The 24,658-nt window shown below is 48.3% G+C and overlaps 2 protein-coding genes across 4 annotated transcripts in view; one reads left to right on the top strand and one right to left on the bottom strand.

Annotated features, from left to right (window-relative positions):
- The window catches only part of Grtp1 (growth hormone regulated TBC protein 1), a 23,515-nt gene extending 19,405 nt beyond the window's left edge, over positions 1–4,110 (top strand). The window contains exons 6-8 of one of the 3 annotated variants that reach the window (XM_028766362.1): positions 1,517–1,689; positions 1,764–1,949; positions 3,863–4,110. In XM_028766362.1, coding sequence (XP_028622195.1) covers positions 1,517–1,689; positions 1,764–1,949; positions 3,863–3,952 — 449 coding nt within the window. In that variant the 3' untranslated portion in view covers positions 3,953–4,110. The remainder of the gene's footprint in view (positions 1–1,516; positions 1,690–1,763; positions 1,950–3,862) is intronic. The other 2 variants (XM_028766363.1, XM_028766364.1) reach the window with 2 other exon arrangements.
- A 1,844-nt stretch (positions 4,111–5,954) lies between these two features.
- On the bottom strand, positions 5,955–23,248 carry Lamp1 (lysosomal associated membrane protein 1). Its single transcript, XM_028766373.1, has 9 exons — positions 22,977–23,248; positions 17,023–17,144; positions 14,619–14,838; positions 13,998–14,156; positions 10,340–10,518; positions 8,765–8,884; positions 7,583–7,649; positions 7,327–7,497; positions 5,955–6,881 (listed from the first exon to the last, which is right to left on the bottom strand). The coding sequence occupies exons 1-9, from the start codon at positions 23,020–23,022 to the stop codon at positions 6,742–6,744; spliced, it is 1,224 nt and encodes a 407-aa protein (XP_028622206.1). The 5' UTR covers positions 23,023–23,248; the 3' UTR covers positions 5,955–6,741.
- Positions 23,249–24,658: the final 1,410 nt, after the last annotated feature.

The following is a 24,658-nucleotide window of genomic DNA, read 5'->3' as shown; positions in this document are numbered from 1 at the left end:
CTTCCTTCCTTCCTTCCTTCCTTCCTTCCTTCCTTCCTTCCTTCCTCCCTTCCTACTTTTGTTTGTTTTTGTTCTTGAGATAGGCCATCTTGGAACCCTGTGGCAGTAGACTGACTGTTTCAACCAGATGTTGAATGTGTGTGAACTGCTCCCCTGTGACACAGTGCCTGTCTTCTACTCCCTTCATGGATAAAACACTTTGGTGTATAATTAGTGTACCATGGTTTTCTGTTTTATCGCAGACTTGATGATTTCTTTTGCAGTGTAAATAAATCAAGCATTAAAATTTATAACAACACATTGCACTAACAACTTAAAAAAAAAATTAAGTAGTCAGGCCAGTAAGATGGCTCGGCGGGTGGAGTCTCCGTCTCCTAGGCTAACCACTGTTTCATACTCAAGACCTACTTTGTTGAGCAAAGAAAACCAAGTCTATGAAGTTGCCCCCCGCTCTCCGCATGCATGGCTGTCACGGCCCACATGCTCCTCCTTGACCACTGAATAAAAAGTTGTAATTGAAAAAAAAACTGAGTAGGAAACTCAAAAGTATCTTGGTAAGATGCATGTCTTCAAATGAAATGCTGTTGGAAGCACATGTGTGAATTTGATTTTTTGTTGTTGTTGTTTTTTTCGAGACAGGGTTTCTCTGTGTAGCCTGGGCTGTCCTGGAACTCACTCTGTAGACCAGGCTAGCCTCGAACTCAGAAATCCGGCTGCCTCTGCCTCCCAAGTGCTGGGTTAAAGGTGTGCGCCACCACTGCCCGGCTTGATTTTTATTATAAGATAAAATTTACCACTGTAACACTTCCTTTCCTATTCCTTCTGCTCTCTCTCCCCGCCCCATCATGTAGCTCAGGCTAGTCTCAGACTCGCTATGTAGCCAAGTGCTCCATCTCCCAAGTCTTGGATTTTGGGTGTGTGCCATCATCCCTCGTTTTATTCGGCACTGGGTCCTATCCAGGGATTCAAGGTTTCTTGCATGCTGGCCAGCCAAGCTGAATCCTGGCCCTGAGTCGCAACCTGAAACTGTCCCATTAACCCATAACTCCCAGTCCTCACCATTCAGTGGTGGCTGGAATCCGATGCCCTGAGCACTTACTGAGGAGGTAGAATCACTCAAAACCTGTGTCGTTGGTGGCTTAGCTCACTAAGCTGGCTGCTCTCATGGCTCCTCCGTGGAGGAGCTTATGTCAAAGTTTACTTTCACCCGTGATGAGTCTTTGTGTGTGTGTGTGTGTGTGTGTGTGTGTGTACAGGAGATGAAACCCAGGGACCTTGTAGATGCTATACAAATGCCCTGCCACTCAGCTCTCCCTTAGCCCTCCTCTTAACTTTCATTTGGGAACAGGGGCTTATGAAGTTATCTGGGCTGTCCTTGAACCCACGCTGTGGCTCGAGCAGGCATCCAACTTGAGATCGTCCTGCTTTAGCCTCCCAAGGAGCTTGGAATACAGGCCTCTGTCCCCAGGCCCTGCTGATTTGAGCCTCAGTTTCCCCTCTCCTCTCTGTGTGGCAGATTACTATAGCCCAGCAATGTTGGGGTTGAAGACTGATCAAGAGGTCCTGGCAGAGCTGGTGAGGATGAAGCTGCCAGCGGTGGCAGCCCTGATGGATGGCCACGGTGTGTTGTGGACCCTGCTGGTGTCCCGCTGGTTCATCTGCTTGTTTGTGGACATCCTACCTGTGGAGGTGAGCACCTTCATCAGCCCCAGGAGCTGGGTGAACCGCTGTGAAGTGATGGGGGCATTTCTGTGTCTCTACAGACGGTGCTACGAATCTGGGACTGTTTGTTCAACGAAGGCTCCAAAATCATATTCCGGGTTGCTCTGACCTTAATTAAGCAGCACCAGGAATTTATATTGGAAGCCAGAAGTGTTCCAGACATCTGTGACAAGTTCAAGCAGATCACCAAAGGGGACTTTGTGACAGAGTGTCACACATTCATGCAGGTAAGTTCTGGGCTGCTTGGCTATGCAGGGGCTCTAGTTCTGTCCCACCCAGTAACTATACCAAATGTCCAGGTGCCTCTATTGAGTCCCTCTCCCCATGAGGGGCAGCCTCCCTCCCTGAGCTATGGCTGCAGTCCAGTGGCTGGTTCCCTACCTCCCTCCCTCTTGCCTGCAGCCTGGGAGCTGCTGGCCAGCCAAGGTAGCTACAAAAAGTCCCTCTGACTGAGGGACTCTGTCCCAGGCCACCACCACTCACCTGGAAAGCCTGCTCTGGTTCACACCGATTGGAAATGCTCTGGTTTCCTTGGAGTCTGGGAAAGGGGAAGGTATGTCAATGAGGCCTCCATGTCCTCAGCTGGCTTAAAGCCTAGATACACAGGCTCTGTTGATCACAGAAGGCCATGACCTCCCTCCTGCCCTGGAATGACATAGTCATCTGTGGCACCTACCAGGGTCAGTCATGAGGCTAGGCTAGGGGTGGCTGCTGCGTCCTGACCTGGTGCAGGCTGTGTGGACTGGCTCAGAAAACTGCTGAACAGAACATGAGGCGGGATGATGTTGGTTAAGGTTGGAGGACTGAGAGCCCCTCAGAGCCCAGAGCTGAGTAACCCTGGCAGGATCTGGTGCAAAGCCCAAGGGCGCTTCCTCTGTACCTACAGGCAGGCCTATCTGTTCCTATGCCTCGCTAGGTATTGACTGCCATGGAACTGGGATTCACTGACGGGTGTTTTGTTGTCCCTGTGCCCTGAGTAATTTAAAATCTGGCGTTCCATAACTCTTATCTTTGCAGTTAAATTGGTCTGGTGAAATGGCTCAGAAGGGCACCTTGCCATCTACCCTTAACTTTGTTCCTAGAACCAGCACAGCCTCCTGTCTTTGCACAGGCACTTGCATGGTGCATCTTGGAGAATGTGGTTAGACTGCCTTCTCAGGAGTCGGAGTGACTCCTCTCCTGCTGTGTATCCTAAAATGTAGGAGTCCATGTTCTGCCATAAACGGGCTTAAGAGTCATCTGTGCTGTGTGTACCTACAGTCAGATGCCAAGTCAGAGCATCGCAGGAACGCTTTCACGTGCTGAGTTTAGCCTAAAGATGTGCTGTCAGGAATGCCTAGGCCCACTTCAGCAGAGAACTGTCTGGTCTCCATCCTTCTGTGGCACTCACTCCCCGTCACCTGCTTCACCAGCTGAGTCCAGTCTGACACGCCAGTCTTGGTTGGCTTGACCTCTGTACCCTAAGATTATTGTGATAGTCAAAAGTGTTCTTGGAAAAAAAAAAAAAAAGTCGGGCAGTGGTGGTGCACGCTTTTAATCCCAGCACTTGAGAGGCAGAGGGAGGTGGATTTCTGAGTTCGAGGCCAGCCAGGGCTACAGGGCTATACAGAGAAACCCTGTCTCGAAAAACAGAAAACAAAAAACAAAACAACAACAACAAAAAAAGTGTTCTTGGATTTTGTAGAAACCAAAACCTAAGTGTATTCAGCACATGGTGTCTCAGGGTTAAGCTCCTCCACTGTGGGACACTGCCATGTTATCTGGAAGACTGAATCCTCACCGAGCCCATGTCCCTGCCTGAGTACCAAGCCTTGGATTGGTTTGCCTGCCAGGTGTCAACCTTTTCTTTCCTGTTTGAGACAGGGCTTCTCTGTGTAGCCCTTGTCCTAGAACTCAACTCTGTGGACCACACTGGCCTCAAACTCAGAGATCTGTCTGCCTCTGCCTCCTGAGTGAGTGCTGAAAAAATGTCTTGCCTTGGTTGGCCCGGACAATAGATCTGCCTGTCCTGAGCCCTTCCCCAAGTGCTGGGACGTGAAGCTTGTAACATCATGCCCAGCAATGGGGCCTTTTAAGGGACAGCTGAAGTGAAAGTGTGTTATGAGGGGCTGTTTGGAAAAACATTGTGTTTTTCTTCCAGAAAATATTTTCAGAGCCAGGAAGCCTGTCCATGACGACCATCAGCAGGCTCCGGGAGAGCTGCCGAGCCACGCTGCAGGCACAGAGCTGAGTGCACAGGCGCCCGGCACCCGCTGCCACAGTTCTCTTCCAGAGTGCACACTTCATCAATTCCTACCATGCTGTTCCTGCTGTAAATACTTGAAATCACGACACTCAATGTGAATTTTAAAAGAATTATTTAAAATTAGTGTTCTACATTTTTTCCTACCTTTGGAGTCATAAATTGAATTATCTGGTCCAGCTTGATGACCTTACAGGTCCATCCCAGGACCCGTAAGTGGAAGTAGAGAACACTCTTTCAAATGGTCATTTTGAGACACACACACACACTCATGCGTTCAAATGCTTTTCACCGTAAATACTAGGAATATGAGGTATCATGTGTGTGCTTTATTGAGGAGAGCAGCACGTTTCCTCGTGTTAAGTTTAGTGACGGCCGTGTGTGGCTGTGGCACCCTCCCAAGATACTCTCCCAGCCGGTGCCTGTGCAGACCTGTACCCTGTGGGGGAGAAGTGGGACAGAGTAGCCTACTTCTGAGCATGGTCACTTGTGGTGATCCTTGGCTTTCTCAGAATGGACCTTATACAGGCTGGGCTGGTCAGGGCCCTGTCCTCTGGCTGTTCATCAGTGGACAGGCTCTTGAACAGGCTGGCCTCCCCCACCCCCATCCTAATGTCCTTCATATCTAGCACAACCATCACTAAATATCCCCCGGTGAAGGCTATGCATGAAGGAACCTGGGTATTGGGTCTTGTTCAATGACACTGCCATCAGTTGCAAATAAGCCCTGAGCCCCTTATCTCGCAGAAGGCATGGACAGCTCAAAGGGCTTCCCTGGATAGATTTCAAAGCTGTGGCATTAGCTGGGAGGTGTGATGTGCTAGCCCCATCCAGGAGGGGGTGGGCTCAGCTGCACTGACACTACTGTCCAGATGTTTCCCAAGGTAGTTTATACGTTAGAGGTACACCTGGAGATGGCTTTCCTCAGGACTACCTGGTGTCACCTGCCAAGGAGAATGCTGGGACACCAGGGAGATGGAATTCAGTCACATGGTGAGACCTCCTGTGGTCAGTCTTGAGTGCACAGAGATCCCTTACCCAAGGAACAAAGCTCCCTTCAGCTCAGTCCCTTTCAAAGGGCTGATTTCAAGTTGCTCCTGGTTCCAGTCAGACAAGGAAGGTAGATCCGCAACCCTGCCAGTAACCCTGACAAAGCATGGCTGGAGACAAGGCTTTCCTATGCCCAAAGGCAGGACCAGGAAGCTAAGTTCCAAGGCCCACAGGCAGACCTTGACCTTGCCTGCCAGTCTGGATTCTCTGCCTCACTTTTGGTTTTCTGAAGTCAGAGGCACATGATGCTCCTAAGGCAGGGCTCCTGCTCTGTCTCCTGCCCCCAGAGGAGGGAGCTGGTTTACAATGGGAACAGGGCACTTGAAGATGGTGACCTCTCCCACCACGAGTACAGCTACTGTGGTCATTGGAGGAGTTTCTCGGGTCTTTCAAATCCTACCAGCAAGCAGAGGAGATAACTACAGATGAATCCACATGTCCCAGTGTGCTATGGACAAAAAGGAGGATGGGCAGATCAGAGCGTCAAGGGAACGGTGAGCACTGGCCTCTTCAACTCACCTCACGTTTAATGTGTATAAGGATCTTGTGACATAGGTACAGCACTTCTGGAGACTATAATCACATGGCCATATTATCATCACCTAAGACTCATCTAAAAGCCAGGCACAGTAGCACATGCTTCTTACCCCAGCACTGTGAGGCAGAAGCAGGAGAATAGGCTACACAGAAAGGCCAGCCTGAGCTACATGAAATCCTGCCTCAACAACAAACCGTGTGAGAGACTCCTGGCATCTAGAGCCACGGCAAGGAACGTTCCCTTAACCAAACAACATCTAGCTTTCCCTTTCCCATAAGCCGACACTGCCCCAGACCTCGCACATGAGCAACACCCTGCCTCTCCCTCTCCCCACAGACTGCCAGACCTTCCCTCAGCATCACACCCAGGACTCTCTTGCTGGGTCACAGAAGCACCAGTGCAGACAGACAAAGAAGGAGACTTTTTATTAGCATCGTTACAGGCAATGCATTAGTGAGCTGACGCTCAGTGTACAACCCACCTACGCTGCAGGACAGCCAGGTCAGCAGTGTCAATCTACTCTTGTCCACAGTGCGAAACAGGGCCACCCTGAACCCCAACAGAAGACTGGAAATCACTTTACAAAAAAGTAAATAAAAATAATGCCATTTTCTATTTAGGAAAGTGGCAGCTCATGGGTGGCAGAGCACAGAAACACTGGGGGGGGGGGGGCGTCTAGCCAGATGCCAGAGTCCGGCCCCCCCAGGCCAGGCAGCCCAAGCCAAGTGTCCAGAGGTTGACCCTGTGCATGGCTGTGCGGCAGGCAGGACTCCCCTGCTCCAGTTTGCTTCTCACGTGTGCAGCCTACCCCTCAGCCACCCTTGCCAGGCCCAAGTGTCTGGACCAGAGATTCCCTTTGTAAGGCTTAAATCTGAGTAAAAGAATGAAGAACCAAACACCAAGTCTTAAAGTCAAATGAGCGGAGCCTTCTCGTCATCTTTAGAGTTCTACTTTGGTAACATATTAACATTTAACCAGTTAGCAAAATATTTAACCCAGTTAGCAAAATTAACACCGTCATTTCGATAGTTATTCCTTTGTGCATAGTAAATGCTGCAGATGAACTTCACATTTGATAAAGCAGATTTTAAAACAGTTTGCAGACAGTGTGCCTCCCTTCCACACCTATCTAAGCTTGGGGATGTTGAGAACAGGCCTCTGTGCGTCTGTGCCGCACCTGTCCACCAGACTAGATGGTCTGGTAGCCAGCGTGACTCCTCTTCCTGCCGATGAGGTAGGCAATGAGGACGATGAGGACCAGCCCTGCCAGGGCTCCGCCCACAGCAATGGGGATCAGCATGTTGTTACCGTCCTGCACACACTCTTCCACTGCAAGAGAGACAACCCAGGGTATTCACTCCAGGGTCCACCCTCCTCGCCCACCTGTTCCTCCTCAGCCTGAGGGGAAAGGATGAGGTCAGGCTAGGGACAAAACGTTCGACCCCTTTGGGAAGTCTATAGACACAGCTGGGTAATCCCAGGCACGCTCCACCCAGGTCAGAATGAACGGTGCCAACCACTGGACCATTGGTGTGCTTTCAGAGAGAAAAGCTGACTATCGTTTTCTCCGATCTCTTTCCTCAGCCAGGACACCCTTACCTCACATACCCATTCCTGCAGTTCCTTCCTTACAAAGGGAGTCTCAAGCTGGGAAGAAGGAAGGGTCATTGCAGAGGAAAAGGGTGCTTGCTCCCTGCCCATATCCTGGTCCCACAAGAAGTTCTAAGATGACTCTGCTGCGGCCGTTACTCTGGATGCTGCCTCTCCTACTTACCAGACCCAAACTTGTCACTTTCCACCTTGAAAGCCTGGACCTGCACGCTGAAGACATTGAGGGAGAGCTCCTCGGTGACAAAGATGTGCTCCTCAGTGTTGCACTTGTACGAGTTGCCCACAGTGGCCTGGAGAGCTCTCAGTGAACTGTTGGAGTAGCGGACTGTGGACCCTGCAATGGAGACAGAGTCTGCTGAAGCACAGGCCACACTGAGTGATGACCACACGAACTGAAGGAAGGAGGAAGCCAGTCTCACCTTGGGCATCAGGAAGAGTCATGTTCAACTGCACTCCTTGCAGGAAGAACAGGCTAGAACTGACATTCTGAAAGAAAAGACACTCGTCAGCCAACACAGGTGGGCATCATCTGGTCAACAGGACCTCTATATTTGCAGCACAAAAAAAAAGCATACATTTTGGTTCGCTCTTTTCAGAGTTTTGTTTTTAAGATTTACTTATCTTAGGTGCATCAGTGTCTTGCCTGCATGTATGTCTGTGTAATGGTGCTGGATCCCCCTGGAACTGGAGCTATAGACAGCCTTGAGCTGCCATGTGGATGCTGGGAATTGAACCAGGGTCCTCTGAAAAGAGCAGCCAGTGCTCCCAATCGCTGAGCCACCACTCCAGCCCCCAGACTTCTTTTTTTAAAAATACAGGTTGTCACTATATAGCCCAGTGAGAACTTAAACTCATGTTCCTGTCTGCACCTCTCAGTACTTGGATTAAAACATGCACCAGCATGCCCAACACCTGAGACGTCTGTTAGCAGCAGGTTACCCACTAAAACTGAGACAACAGGAACCATGCTATTTAAAAATATCTTTAGAATGGTACAGAAAAGTTTAAGAACTATTATAAGAAATTATTAACAAGCTCCTATTTGTGCTGAGCTGGGTGTGGTGGCATACACCTTTAATCCCAGTGCTCTGGAGGCAAGGGCAAGAGGAATCTCTTGAGTTTGAAGCCAGCCTGGTCTACGGAGTAAGTTCCAGGACAGCCAGGGCTACGCAGAGAAACCTTGTCTTGAAAAACAAAACAAACCACCACAAACTTATGCTGGCTGGGAGACATGTAGGAGCCCTGGGCACAGGCACCAGATCCTTCCCAGTGTCATTTACGTAGTCTCCTTTGCTGAGTCGACATGTGGCTTTCCCCAGGAGACAGTACAGAGAGGAGGAAGCAGGCCGTGAGAAGCAGCAGATGGCACGCACACTGCAGCCTGGCTTCACACTCTGCTCTCGGCAGCAGCGACCCCAATCACCTAGCCGTGAAGCATGAACGAGTGCAGAAACGAGCAGAATAAACAAGGTCAGTGTGTCTTCGGGTGGACACACTGTGAGGAGATTCCTGACTGCCACCACAGCAAGGGTGTGAGACAGGCGGCATGAGAGGAGCCCAGGGAGTGTGCCCAAGTGACAAGGACAGCAGCTCAGCCTCACCAGCCCAAACTGCAGCTCCAGGGCACTGTGATTGTTCTCCACTCTCAGGATCACCACCTGGACACCGCAGCTCCCACTAAATGTGTCATTTGGGCTGACGTTGAACGCTCTGGTCACAGTCTGACAAGAAAAGCAAATGAGTTATCATTTAGGCTTTGGTGACCGTCTCAGAGCACAGTCAACATCACGAATGGCGAATGGAGCAGACACACCCACTCTAACAAGTCAGGAGGGTTAGGGTTACGACTCTTGCAAAGATGGCCTGGACTGGTCCCTGTGTTGGCTTTTCTTGGTGTCAACTTGACTACATCTGAAGTTAACTAAAACCCAAGGGGCTGGGTACATTCATGAGAGATTTTCTTTTTCTTAATTAAATCATTTGAGGTAGGAAGGCATATTTTTAATCTGTTTTTGTTTGTTTGTTTGTTTGTTTTTTGAGGTGGGAAGATCCACCTTTAATCTGGGCCACACTCTCGTGGCAGCCGATATAAAGGACATGGAAGAAAGAAGCTTGTGCTCTGCCTCTTTGCTCTTGCTAGCAACTCTATTTCCTTCTCTGGAGTTAGAGCCTACTTCTTTGGCATTCCGGTGCATCAGGAAGAACGGATATCAGCCTTGTGAGCTGAACAACTACTGTATTTCTGGATAAGCTGGACTGCAGCCTATAAGCCATTCTAGTAAATCACACACACACACAAACACACATACACATACACACACACACACACAGTGTGGTGGTCTAAATGAATGGCTCCCACAAGCTCATAGGGAGTGGCACTGTTAGGATGTGTGTCCTCATGAGGAGAAGTGTGTCACTGGATTGAGGGGCAGGCAAGCTTGTGAGGTTTAAGAAGCGCAAGCCCAGTCTAGTGGCTCACTCTTTCTTCCTACTACCTGCTGATCCTGATATAGAACGTTCAGCTACCTCTCCAGCACCTTTTCTGCCTGCATCCTGCCAGGCTTCCCATCATGATTATGGACGAAATCTTGGGACTGTAAGTGAACTCCAATTAAATGTTTTCCCTTATAAGAGTTTCTGTGGTCATGGTAACTCTTCACAGCAAAACAAACTCAGATATATAAAAAAAATGACTTATTAGGACGGATTACATGGGGATATATATCTTTCTTAAGTTCTGCTCCTCTAGAGAACCCTGACTAACATAGCCCCCGATGCTTTTCCTGACTTTTTCCAGCCTCAATTGGTCGTTCTGCCTCAGGCATCCATCCTTTCTGAGTGGCTAAGACTACAGGTGCCTACAACCTTGGCCTGGCACACAAGAATCTTCCATCCCCACAGATACTGTTCCTGTCAGAGGATGAACAAACACATACTACAAAGTTTGAGTAATAAAAGCTGAAGGAAGATGTAATGTTCTGCCTAGGATTAAGGGTCTCTGTGAGGTGCCACAGCCCACGCAGACAACGCAGTCCAGGACTCAGAGAGGACGGAAGTGCAGGCGGGGCACAGCCTGTCTGCCTGCCTCTCTGCACAACGGATGCAGTATGTAGGAAGTAACAGACTGCAGCACTGCACTCCCCCGATGAGTAAAAGCAAGCCGCCACCATCCCTACCTTGTTGTCCTTCTTCACGTAGGTGATGTTCAGCTGCAGAGCCATAGAGGCCAGCAGGCAGGTTCCGTTGTCACCAGTCACATTGAACTTGGACACAGTGGGGTTTGTGGGCACAAGTGGTGGCAAGGGGCTGGGTGGCCCAGTGGTTGGGGAAGGTCCATCCTGTGTACAGTGTGTCTCTGCAGAGACAGTAAAGACAATTGGAAGGACAGTTCAAAATCCAGCTTGCTTTAAACTACCCCAGATGCTGGAGTATATGTTAGAACTGGAGACCCCCACTTATGAACTCCAAAGGGCACCTCTTCACCCTGTATCCGACACATGGACAGCGGGTTCTGGGAAGCAGAGACGACCCAGAGCACTCTAACTCACTTGTTGCCTCTCCTATGTTTTTCCCACCTTAGCCTTCCTTCTCAGTGAGCTGCAAATATACTGAGACCAAGAGAAAGCTTCACCGCCACAAGGGAGTGATGTCTAGGACGTATCATATACATGAATGTAGCAGGAATTCAAGTGTTTACACTGAGCTGTCCCATGGGAGACAGGGACTCTTGATGGTCAGGTCCTGGCCAGGCCTGCCATTTATGAAAACACATGAACCAACTACAGCCACAGATTATCAGCAAGGACGTGCAGGAGCCTGCTGAGGAGGAGAGGAGAAAAACGGAGTGGAGGGGAGGGGGGGGAAGGGAGGGAGTCTATTTTTATAGGCTGTTATTACTAACTGTTCAAAGTCATGGAAGGATCTCTCATATGTTTAAGTTTCACATAACAAAACTTCAAGATTAAAACCTGGATAACTGGGCTGGAGAGATGGGCTTGATGGCTAAGAGGGTACACTGTGAACCCGAGGTAAATTCCCAGCACCCATGTTGGGCAGTTTCCATCTCCCACAGACCCAAGGGAGAGCCCACACTTCTGGCCTCCTCAGGTGTGTGTACATCCTCACACAGACACACACAAATAATTAGAGCCACAAAAGAACAGTGACAACAGCAAAAGAGGCGAGGATAAACAGGGCGAGCCAGACGCTCTGTGATTAACACATACTGTGTTTCCTGTACTTGTGTCAGGCAGTCACCACTGCCTGACACTACACCTGGAGCAGACCCAACGCTGACCTCTGTCCTCATGCACACACTCACACACACACACACACACAGTCAAGCCCCCACCCCTCCAAAGGAAAAGAAAATACACCTAAGTCTGCTGGTGACCTGGGAAGCAGTGCCTGACACTAGGCCTGCAGCGGCATTACCTACTGCCCACTCCAGGCTGAGAACCATCTGTCTATCTTTATCAAAGTACCTGTTCTTCACAAAAAAGCCAGGTCTAGCCAGTGCTTTACTTCCTCTTCAAAAAAATTTCACTTTATGTGTTTAAGTGTTTTGCCTGAAGCTGGGCACGGTGGCACATATCTTCAAAGCACTTGGGAGGCAGAGGCAGGTGGACTCTGAGGTTGAGGTTAGCCTGGTCTATAGAGTTCCAGGACAGCCAAGGCTACACAGAGAAACCCTGACTTGACAAACCCAAGAAGTTTTGCTTGCATGAATATTTATGTGCCTTACTAATGTATTTAGTGTGTGCCGAGTGCTCAGGGAGGTCAGAAGAGGTCACCCTAGAACTGGAGTTCGAGCTGGCTACCACTACCTGGGGGGTGGGGGTGGTTCAAACCCAAGTCCTCTGGAAGAGCAGCCAGTGTTCTTTAACTGCTGAGCCGTCTCTCCAGCTCCAATTATTTCCTTTCAAATAAGATTTGTCAAGTGCCCTAGTTTTCTTTGGTCTGACCATTTACAGTTAACAGGAAGTAGATATGTGAGGCTTCCTTCCTGGACAAGGCCATCCCTGTGCTACCTATGAACACAGGCATACACACTCTCAGCTTTAACAAAATGGTGTTAAATAACAATGATTAGAAAGCCTAAGAACACAGTACTCAGGTGTAGCAGGTAGGAGGACTTTGAGGACAGGCTTTGAGGATTCGCCTCCACAGGACAGAACTGACTCCTCACTACACGTGTGCACTCCGCTGCACGCACACTCACACACACCCAGCTGTTTTTTTGTTTTTTGTTTTTTTCGAGACAGGGTTTCTCTGTGTAGTTCTGGCTGTCCTGGAACTCACTCTATAGACCAGGATAGCCTCAAACTCTCAAACTCAGAAATCCGCCTGCCTCTGCCTCCCAAGTGCTGGGATTAAAGGCGTGCGCCACCACCGCCCGGCCACACCAACTGTTTTTAATAAGACAATCAACTCTACATTTGTACTGCACATGGCTGAGCAAGATGACAGGATGCTGGCCAGCACGTGGATAACCTGGAGGTTTGGCTCTGCAGATACTTGCTGCTCCCAGTTTTAGACTCTGGCCTTCACCTACTAAACATATGATGGCAGTCAACAGAAAACGGGACGTTGCTGTAACATCCCACGTTTTCTGGAAGATCAGATGCAGGAAGGTTGGTAGAAGGACTCAACCAAAGTCAGCATCTTTCAGAACCACCCATTTCTTCTAATTATGTCTGGCTCATGTGCTCTGTAGGTTAAGAGCACTTGCTGCTTTCCCAGAAGGCACAGGTTTAATTCCAGGACCCACTTGGTGGCTCACAAGTGACTCTAACTCCAGTTCCAGATGATGTAATGTCCTCTTTTTGGCCATCATGGACACCAAGCAAGTACACAGAGCACATATAGGCAAAACACATACACATAAAACAAAAACCCTCATTTTGTAAATAAGGGAAAACCCCCAAAACCCAGTTCTATCTGTATCATGACAGCACATATTTCAGACTATGACTATCGCAACAACTGGGCTTTCATTAGGTCAGTGCAAGAACATCTGTAACTAATGTAAACGGCTGTGCTGTCGGACATGGTGGCACACACCTTTAATCCCAGCACTTTGGAGGCAGAGGCAGGTGAGTCTCTGTAAGTTCAAAGCCAGCCTGGTCTACAGAGTGAGTTCCAGACAATAGTAGTTACATAATAGAGAGACCCTGTCTCAAAGAGACAAAAGGGGTAACTTATGTGGCAGCAGATCTATGCCTCTAGGCACTGACCCTTACAAGTAGCTTTATATGGAATAAAATACTTTCTTTTTAAACTTTAGGTGGCAGGCTAGGGTCATCTGCTGAGAAGACACACACTACACCCCTGGCCTGCAACTGACTTAGAACTGGGAGACAGCACTGGGAGTGAGCTCTCTCCACAGTCACACCACAGTCTCCATTAAGATCACTCAAGAAGCCTGAGAAGGAAAGCTAGTAAGGACAGGTAATCAGGTAAATCTTTGACAAACTACATGCCCTTACCTTTCCAATGGACGATTTCAGAGCTAACTGACAGGGTTTGGGGCCAAGTGGCAATTGGGCCCACTAGCTTGACGAACTGGCACAGGCCAGGGGTCACAGCTCCTCTGGAGATGCCTGAGTTGGTCTGAGGAAACTGGCTCACAGGCAGAGTGTTTTCTCACCACCCAAAGGACCACTCTTCCGTATTCCACACATGACTGAGACCAGCTTGTATTGACCAGATTTCTATCCTCCTCGTCAGGATGTGCCTACTCTCATCTTTTAAAAGTAGAGGGGCTTCGAGATGGAGGTACAGACTCCACCCACTGTGCAGTGTCCCCTGCTGCCACGTCACTCAGCGTCTTACCTTCCTTGCTGAAGTTGCTACTTGACAGGTAGGCCTGGATGGTGGCATCCTGGAGCACAACGGTCACATTCCCCATGTAGACCCGGATATCACTGACACACCGATAGGCTTTGTTGATGTCTGCCTTGATGTCAGTTGTGGACTCCACAGTGTGGATCCCTGTATCCCAATCAACAAACAAAACTAAATGCAATGTGTTCGCAGTACCTAAGTTAAAAGTGACTTCATACCATCATCTTGTATTCTTCTGTTTGTTGTGAAGCTTAAGAACAGTTTTAGTGGAGTTTCAAAAGAAAAACGTCATGACAGGCGAGCTGTAAATCTCAGGGACTGAGAGAGGAAGGTCGAAGAGAGGAAGAGGGAATTCCATGCCACGTACACATGCCAGCATGCAGCCAGCCACACAGTGGCCAGAGAAAGAGCCTAAGTACCAGAGAAAGCATACTCAGGCTCTGGTGAGCATCTAAGAGGGACAGAGAGACACAGACACAAAGAGCACTGACTTGGAAGGCAGGCGGACGACTCGGAAGGCAGGTGGACATAGTGGACCCTCACATGGCTCCTGGAAAGGCTAGTTTTCCTCCCCTCCCTTCGGATCTGTGTTTGTTATAGAAGTCTTACCTTTGGTGCTGGCATTGGGAAAGGATTGTGTGTCTGACAAGTTATACGTAAAATACATATGCTGGACACTGTAACGTGTTGTATTTTTTGTGAAGTTGAGTGTCAGCAAATATCCTCTTCCAAAAGTAATTGTGAGGCTGGCTTCAGAAGCATTCTCTTTACCACAAGAACTGCTATTTTTCAGTACTTCTGCAGAGGCTGGCAGGGTGATGTTCGAGATCTGGAACAAATACAATTCCAATGCAACGCCATGAGAACGCATGCTAAGGAGACCCTGCATACTGACAGAAACTCAACTTTCAATCACTCTGAAAGTAGTCCTTCACAGAGACTCTCACTTGGTGCAGCGTCTGTACAAAGCTAGTGAACTATAACTCAATGCACGCGAACAATGTGTGTGACTTAAACCAGGGTGATCAGCATTTCCATCTCCTTCAGACACTTCTGAGTATTCTGAAATACTAACAGGCTGTGGTAGACATGGGTTCAGTGTTCTATAAACTATTCAGTTTTAACAAACCAGTAAAAAGCTCATGTACTCTCACTATTAACAGAAACAGGCTGACAAGTGACTCCAGTGTGAGAGGCCTGGTGGCGTTCTGGTTAAGCTGCTTCCCACTCAGGGTGTGCACACAGAATCCTACTACTCAGCAGGCAGAGGCATAAAGTCATCAGCTTGAGACCCGCCAGTGCTGTATAATAAAGCGTAGTGTACGTTTAGAAAAACCTACTATTAATTTCATTTATACAGGAATCAAAGCCAAAGTTACCTTGAAAGTAAAGGATCTAACCTGATGCTACTTCTTTTTTGGAATAAAAATATCTCTGTAAAGAGTATTTACAAGGGTGAGAGACTGAGCTCAGCTGGTAGAGCCTGTCATGCACACATGAAGCCCTAGCCTCTTTCTTGAGCACTGCATAACCCTAGTGTGATGGGACAAGCTTGTAACCGCAGCACTTGGAAGCTGGAGGATCAGGGATTTCAGGACACCTTGGGATATGGGAGAACCTTTCACTCATCAACACAAACCAACCCTCACCAATCCCAGGCCCCAAAATTACATAAGAGAAGAAGCAGAGGTGGGCGAAATGGCTCAGTGGGTAAATGCACCTGCCGTCAGGCCCAACTCCCTGAGTTCAATCCTAGGACCCATGGTAGAAAGACCAATTCCCAAGCTGTCCTCTGGCATTTATCCATGTACTGTGGCACACTGCTGACCCCCACCCCTCTATAAAAAGTAAACTAGAGGGGCTAGAGTGATTGCTCAGTGGTTAAGATCTCTTCCAGAGGACCTGGATCAAATTCCCAGCACTCATGTGGATGGCTCACGACTATGTTAAACTCCAGTTTTGGGGGATCTGACGCCCTCTTCTGATCTTTATGGGCACTGCACATATGTACTTCACAGACAGACAAACACTCATCTACAAAAATAAATATCAGGCATCTCTGATAGCAAGCCTTTCTACATTTACACAGAAACTAGTCCAAATGAGTCAGGGACCTTAAACAGCTCTTAGGAAAAGTTATCCTGCAGGGCCAGTCCCTACTGCCCTCCAGTGCAGAACTGAGTGTTGCTGTATGGAGCTGTGTGAGAGACAGGACAATTCCAACCAAGAACTGAAAACAAAATGTAATTCAGGGTTCTTGATACAGGGTTTCATATAGCCCAGGCTAGGCTTGAACCCCTGGCCCTTTTAAATAGTAGGACTTCGGGTATCTCATGATCCAGGGATGCATTTAAAAGGGTAATTACATATAATGAGTGTGTGAAATGTCTACTAACAGGTAATTAAAAAGAAATTTAAAATGCATGATAGTCATCTACTAGTAATCTAAGAACTATAGAAACACAAACTTGCTTTAATTTAACCACTAAGAACATATTTTTATTTGTTTGCTTATTTGTTGAGACAGGGTATCATTGTGTGGTTGTAAGCTTGTAGACCAGGCCAGTCTTGAATTCAAAATTTGCCTGCCTCTGCTTCCTTCTGAGTGCTGGGATTAAAGATGTGTGGCATTAGGTTCAGCCCACTAGGAACATCTTCCTTAAAGGAATAGTATAGCACTGCTCCTCAAGTCCATCCCTTAGACTGCATCTCCTGGAATACAGTGACATTCTGAAGCCAGTGAAGCAGAGCATAAAACCTAGAGCGCTTTACTGACCGTGAAAACTGTAAGAAAGCTAACTAAGCAGCAGCAGGCAAGCAGTGAACAAACGTGCTGACTTTTGTGAGATTCTTCAAGGTGGCTCTAAAACACTCATCCAGAAATGTTACCACTTGGCTGCAGCTGCCAGCAGAGCAGAGGCTACCGATGGGCCTAGAAGCTATCTGCACGAGTGACAAGGCTAGACTAAGGCAGGGTAATTTTTCAGAATCCCACAATGCTGCCGTCTCCTACCTTAGAACCATTTCCAGTCTCGTAGGTGGTCAGAAAGGAGGCGGAGAAGCTGGCCATTATACACGTTGTGCCATTGTTGTCTTTCACCTCAAACAGTGCTGAGGCACCATGTGCAAGGCCTGCTGCTTCCGGGAGAAAGAGACAATCATACAACTGCTATCTGTCTCTCTATCTTCTATACAGGCTGTGTCTTACTCCTGATGCCCTACCCTAAACCTGAAGGTGCTCTGACTCTAATTCCATAGGACACTGCCACCTTCAAGGCTGCTCCATCAACCTGACAATCCCACCCACGAGTGATACCCCCAGAGTACTTACCCTAGGCACATGTCCCTTAAACAACTGCTCTGTAAGATGTGAGGGGGCCTGAAAGCTATACCTCAAGGAAAGCATCAACCTACTCAGAAACCCAAGGAGAGTGTGCAGTGAGTGCCCTCACTGTGGTCCTAAACAAATACGTTACAATCTGGCTCGGTTTTCCTTCTCAGACCAGGACTATGGCAAAGTCATGAGCTTAGACACAGTGCTTGGATTCCACTAGCACATGGCTGAGCAATTTTGGACACATTCTCAACCCATACATGTTGAGAGCTGTCCTATTTGTAGAGGTTCAAAGACATATGGAAACTCTAAAGACTTTCTAGTGAATATTGATCTTTTCAGGGCATTTCCTTTCTGGCTCACACCTGTAATCCTAACACTGGGGAGGCTGAGGCAAGAGGATGAGCAGTCTACCAACCCACAGTACAGAGGAGACTTATAAAGTAATAAACAATCCCCGTCCTAGTCAAGATGCCCAGCAGCAAGCTAGGACAGTACTTTCAGCTGGGCATGACAGTACACCTTATGCCTAGCACTCTCTGTGAATTTGAGGCCAGCCTTGTTTACACATAGTGAGTTCTTGGCCAGCTACGACCACACAGTGAGACTGTGTCTCCAGAAAAAAAGGCAGCAGGGGTGGTACAGTTCTTTGACAACTATCAAGTTTCATTACAGTTTACAGATGAACAAGCCAGGTGCACATTCCAAAGCCAACAACTACACAGCAACAACCACACTTTACAGTGACAGGTGACATGCTGTCACCTGTTTCTGCTGCTACAAGCTTGTATATAGCCTTCCAAGGATACTGAGACATGAGTCTGAAGTGTCTACAAGGGAGTGTGAGGCAGGAGGATCACTAGAAGTTCCAGGCTATGATGTTCTACACAGTAAGTTCAAAGCACATGAGGAATACATAGCAAGTCACTCTTTTTTTTTTTTTTTGGTTTTTCGAGACAGGGTTTTTCTGTGTAGCCCTGGCTGTCCTGGAACTCACTCTGTAGACCAGGCTGGCCTCGAACTCAGAAATCTGCCTGCCTCTGCCTCCCAAGTGCTGGGATTAAAGGTGTGCACCACCACTGTCCAGCACATAGCAAGACTCTTAAAAAGAAATAAACAAAACATTTTAGAAAAACATTCTTCCAAAACAAGCGGACTTCAACAAACCTAATTTATTTCACCCTTACAACTTTGAAAAAAACTTTAGAGTAACTACTATTTACACCCAAGAACTTAACTAGACTAAGTCATATATCCTTTCTCTTGAGCTAAGAGCAAAACAAACATTGAAACTCATGTTCAAAAAGCTGCCGCAGAAGAAAGAAGCACACTACAGCTCACTTCCCAGTCCTGTGCACTTCATAATGGAGCAGGTTCTATGAAAAGCATTTCCAATGGTTGACGAGTATACCCTGAAAACAGAGATGGGCTGGCAGGATGGCTCGGCAAAGGCTCTCTCCACCAGGCCTGATGACTGAGTTCCATCCCTGGGACTCAGGTGCTGGAAGGAGAGAACTGAGATGCTCTGGCCTCCTCACATAAACCCTGGCACGTGTGCCCAACATATATATACACAAATAAAATAGCATGTAACTATAAAGTTTCCCAGAAGAGTCCACCATAGCCTCTCCTCAACAGTAGATGCAGACTTTTAGAACCAGAGTGGGGCTAAAGCAATGTGTCAGTTCTTGTAGAGGACATAGGTTTAGTTCCAGCACTGACCCCCCCCCCCCGGGGATCCAGCACCCTCTTCTGGCCTCTGTGACACTCCTTATACATACACAAAACATCTTTTTTTAAAAAAAAAATGCAGGAAAGGTCACTGTTCTAGGCCTAAGGCTTCCTTCGCCAGAGATGTCCTAAGCAGAAAGATCAGAAGTCTAACTGGCCAACACAGCAGATGCCCCCTGGGAATACACAGTCCAACTCTGACTAGAGTGTCTTCGTCAAACACACTTTCCCCCAATCTAGTAAACATGCACACTCAAAGAAAAAAAAAAGTGTTACTAAAATCTGAAATAAACTGTATGGCTTTTAAGAACACGCCTATTCCTCAGCTCACTAGTTGCTCCCATTCTGTGGTACATCTTTCTCTTTCTTTAAAACCTGTCTTTAGTTCTACTACCTTAAAAAAAAATAAAATGGAAGGGCTGGAGTGGAGAGAGTGCAGCCATTAAGAGCACTAGCTGCTCTTGCTCTTCCAGAGGCCCAGGTTCTGCACCTAGCAACAACATGGCAGGGTACGAGAATCTATGCATCCAGAATCTCTATTCCAGTTCACAAGAGTCCAGTTTCACAAAATGTGATGCGCTCTGCTGGCCTCAGTGGACACTGTGTACACACAGTGCACACGTATGCAGGCAAACACTCATGTGCATAAACAAAAAGACAAAGCTGAATTTTCAAAGATAAAATGGGAAAAGGAGATGGCTCAGTGCTGTAGACCACTTGTTGCAGAAGCCCTAGGTTCGATTCTCAGCATCCATATTACGGCTCTCAATCATCCAAAACACTTGTAACTCCAGTTCCAGGGGATCCAATGCCCTCCCTCTTCTGACCTCTGCAAGCACTGGCATATACATGCAAGCAAAGAACTTATATATTGAAAACATTATCTTTAAAGAAACTGTTTAAAAGGCATGCAACACTTAAATATTTTAATAAAAGGAGCTTTTTGTCCCTGTCAGTTAAGATGCCTACAGCAAACATGGGACTGAGACAAAAGCAGCTGCCAGGAGGCCCCATCACTAGCTGCCTGCTAATGATGGCCTGCTCATTTCTTATTTCTCCACAGGTCAAAGGGCAATGCTGGCTAATTCTTTTAAAACACTACACTTGTGGAAATTCCCTTCCCTGCAACTAGTAAGTCAGAAGCTGTTGACCTTGGAGCCAGCAGCAGCCACCTAACCACCTTGAGATTACACAACTGACAACGGGAAGAGTGCAGAGACGGAGAGGCTGGCTGTCAGAACTCCCCAGCAGTTCACTACTCCACTAGAAAGGCTTGCTACTTAAACCACTTTTGGTTCTGGGCTCTCTTCTCTATCCAGGAAGTCCCGCTTAACAAGTACTTGTGACACTTTTTGTGACAAGTACTGCTCAAAGCACTTTTCAATTAAATTACTATGACAACCTGAAAAGATTGTCACTATGATTTCCTCCTGCTGAGGTGGAGAGGCCCAGAGATACTAACTTGCTTCAAGGTCTCAGAAGTGAGTGGCCCAGTTTGTTGGCTTCAGTGTATGGCCTATTGACCACACTGCTTCTCCAGCACTTGGTGAAGGAGTATGGCTAAGCCAGCCTGGTTACTTACATAGTGAGACCCTGTCTACAGCCAACCACACCCTGAATTCTCTTGCTTGATTTAAATCCAGTTTCTTCTTATCTAGTGACACAGAATCACCTTTGAACATTTAAACAAACGGCCAAAGTTCTACTCCACACACTGAACTAGCACCTCTAGAGGCATGACTCCCTCCCTGCTAGCTAGCTTCCAAAAGGCTGGGGCAAGGCAGTAGAGTGTTGTGGGAGAAAAGTGACAAGTGTTCTTTCTTCTAGAGAGATTCAGTTGAGGACTACTGCTGTAACCTGGTACTTCATGAAAGCACCAAGCAATCACGTGTGAGGACTGGGGCTCGTAACAGAGCCAAGGAGACTGGCCACTCCCAATACAGGTGCCACAGTCTGTCTCCACAATTAAAAGGCCAGGTCGGCCTGCAGAGGTGGCTCAGGGATCAGGAGCACTGCCTGTTCTTCCAGAGCTTCTGAGTTCAATTCCTATTACGGTGGCTCACAAGCATCTGGAATAGGATACGACGTCCAGAGGTCTGAAGACAGCTACAGTGTACTCATATACATAAAATTAACAATGTCTGAGTTGGGTCTAACAATATAAATTCAAAATTACAAGACCACTGACCAGCTTGACCACCAATCTAGTTAAGAATGCATGGTCCCACAATCCAGGGTAACACTGATTAGACTTCTCACACTTGTAGACTGACAGGGCTCATCCAGAAAGGGGAAGGTCATGGGGTTAGCTCCAACAACTCGACAGTCCCATTAAGCAACCATACATACTAGTTTCAGTTCACACTAGTCTGTTTTCTAGTAAGCACTTAAGCAGCTTGGGAAAGACAGCAGTTAATGTGGGAACAATGAACAATTCCTACGCTATAGAATTGTTTTTAAGATAAAATTATTTTTGAAGTCACACAACTAAGATCTCTGTCAAAGTTGTTAAAGTACCTTTGTGAATGCTGGGGTGTAATTTATGGCCTAGGGCACTCAGTCAGGGTCACAGATTTTCCCTCTCCACTTTGATTTTTGCTTTGAAACAGTATCTCACTCTGTAGCCCACACTGGCCTCCAATTCACAGAAACTCTCCCACAGTGAGCCTGCTAAGTGCTTAGATTATAAGCCTAAGCCACCGCGTAGGTTTTCCTTTCTTTTTTAAAAAAAGAATTTCATTACCTAACTCAGGCTGACCCAAACTTAAAATTCCCCTGCCTCAGCCTCCAAGGTCTAACAAGTGTGACCCACCACTGATTAGTTTCTTTCATTCATTCGTTTATTTATTTTATTTTTGCAACAGGGTCTCCAGTCCTGGCTGTCTTAGAACTCATTATGTTGACCAGAATGGCCTGTTAACAGGCCTCTCTAGTGCTTCTCTCCTCCTGCCTCTCTAGTGCTGGATTAAAGGTGTAAACCACTATGCAAGCTAGAGGGTAGTTTTAAAAACATGAAGAGGCCTAACCTGGTGTCCTCCTGGTGCCCTTTTATCCCAACCAGCACTTATTTAGGAAGCAGAAGCAGTGAGAACCTAAACTTGTGAGTTTCAGGCCAGCAGGTTCTACATGGTTGAGACACCCCCTCCCTTTTTAAAAAGTATAAACATTCTAAAGGTTTAAGTATTTTTGGCTGTGCTGGGGATTTAACTCCGGCTAGTTAGTCACCAAGCCCTGTGAACTCTTCTAATTAAGCCATTCTGACAGGACAGAACTTGTTTCAACAACTCGTATTCTAGTTACAACCACTGAACCGTGAAGGGTCACAGGACCCTTAGCTTCTGGTTCGAGACCGCCAAGTAAGCGCACCTCTGACGGACCAGAGTTCGTTTCGTACAAGCAGCAGGATAAAGAATAAAAGAAAAAAGAAAAAAAATTCCATAAAGTCACAGTCGCAGAATTTTGGGGTCGGATGGGTCTTGACAGGTGCCCAGGTGATCTGGCCAGCCACCTCTCTCCGTTCCTGCAGATGCTGGCACTGCAGCGAAACCCTCCGCGTTGCTGGGATACAGCGGCGAGGAAGGGCACCCCAGGCAGGACCAGAGGCAGCACCCATGCCTCTCACAGGACAGCTCGGAGCCAGCAGGAACCCGAGCTAGCAGGAACTACATCCCAGCTCCTTCCAGAGCCGCTCAGGCTGGACTCCCAACCCGCACCTGCGTCCTGAGGCCCGCACGGGCTCCGAGGCGGCGAGCGCCACTGCGGAGCGGGCCGGCCGGCTCGAGGCCCACTCGACGCCCGCGGCTCGGGCGTCCCGTTCCCGCCGGGCCTGACACTCCGTTCCCGTCCGTCCCGAGACGCCGACCCCGCCCGGCCCTCCCTCCTTCTCTCCCTCCCGGGCTCACCCAGCAGTAACAGGAGCAGCGGCCGCCGGGCTCCGGGGGCCGCCATGGCGCGACGCAGCCGAGGCCGGAGGACGGCGGTTGCGCGGGCGGCGAGGCCGGCGGGAGGGCGCGTCCACCGACTCGAGAGGCTCGGCAGCTGCGGCGCCGGCACCGAGAGGACCCTGCGGCCGGCAGCGCCTGTCACGTGAGCAGTGCCGCGCCCGCCGGTCACGTGAGCCGAGGGTCTCGCGAGAGCGCGCCCGGCCGCCGCTTACTCCTCACTTCTCCGGGAGTCTCCACGCCGCATGTGATGCTGTCACGTGCCGGTCGGTGTCACGTGATCTCCCGCCCACGTGACGCATCGCCATCCGGCCTTTTCCCCCTCCTCCGAGTGTCCTGAAATGGAAAGTAGGTTGTGGCATTGAGAAAGGAAGGAAGAAACGGTGCCGGAGAAAGTGAGGATGGAAACAGGAAGTCGTGAAGGCTGGACAGAGCCCACTAGGCCAGCTGCATGACACTGTTCAGATCTAAGGCCCCGAAGGCCTGCAGCTCAGTCGTAGGCTGACATCCATGTATAGGTCAATACCAGTGTTTCCATCCAAGGACAGTGTACATATCCATTTCCAGGTGGGTACTCACATCTAGACCCGTGCCCTAGTCCCAGGCTGGCCTCAGGCTCAAAGGCGACTTCTAGACCCAGACTAGTGTCTAGGGCCAGCCCCAAGTGTGTCCATGTCCCATTCGGTCGTCCAGGCAGAGGACAGGCCTTTAGCACACGTAGACCTTGGGAGTGTTGGAAAGACACTTTTTGTTGTTGTTGTTGTTGTTTTTTGTTTTTCAAGACAGTGTTTCTCTGTATATCCCGGGCTGTCCTGGATCTCACTCTGTAGACCAGACTGGCCTCGAACTCAGAAATCCGCCTGCCTCTGCCTCCCAAGTGCTGGGATTAAAGGCGTGCGCCACCACTGCCCGGCAGAAAGACACTTTTTAAAAGATAGCATTTTAGTATATATCTCTAGCTGGCCTCCAACTCAGAGATTTGCCTGCCTCTACTTCCTGAGTGCTTGGATAACGAGTGGGCTCAGTGTTTTTTCAGTATTCTTGATTGTTGAAGAGCATGTTGACGGTCATATTACCTGAGAGTATTTCCATGAAGACTTTAATACTAAAATATCTTCCTCTTTTGTGAATGTAACACTCAAGACTCAAGGGTTTGTTGTTTTGGGTCGTGACGTCATTCTAAAGCTCAGGTTGACTTGGAATTCGTTGTATGGACCAGACTGGCCCTATACTCTGGGCATTCGTCCTGTCAGGAGTACAGACATTATGGGTGTGTGCCACCATGACATAAATAATCCGAGTTTTTATGTTACTTTGTTTTGGAGACAAGGTCTTTCTGTATAACCCTGGCTGTCCTGGGACTCATTATGTAGACAGGTTGGCCTCAAACTCAGAGATCAGCCTGCCTCTGCCTCAGAGTGCTGGGACTGAAGGCCAGCATCAGCGCATCTACCTTGAAGTCCCTGAGTTTTAGCTTGAGGATTCCTCCTGTTGCAGATTTTTCATTCAAGCTAAGTTCTTCCTCCTCAGAATTGTAGACCCAGTAACAAAACTTAAAAGTTGTTTATGTAGTGGAGTAGTTTATTCTGTGACCAGAGAATAAGAAAAGGTAGGGTGGGTGGAAGAGATGACTTGTGTAGGAC

This window comes from Grammomys surdaster, unplaced genomic scaffold (assembly GCF_004785775.1).
Source record: "Grammomys surdaster isolate TR1022 unplaced genomic scaffold, NIH_TR_1.0 167, whole genome shotgun sequence".
In the NCBI taxonomy this organism is placed as follows: Eukaryota; Metazoa; Chordata; class Mammalia; order Rodentia; family Muridae; genus Grammomys; species Grammomys surdaster.
This window is presented reverse-complemented; position numbering and strand designations above follow the sequence as displayed.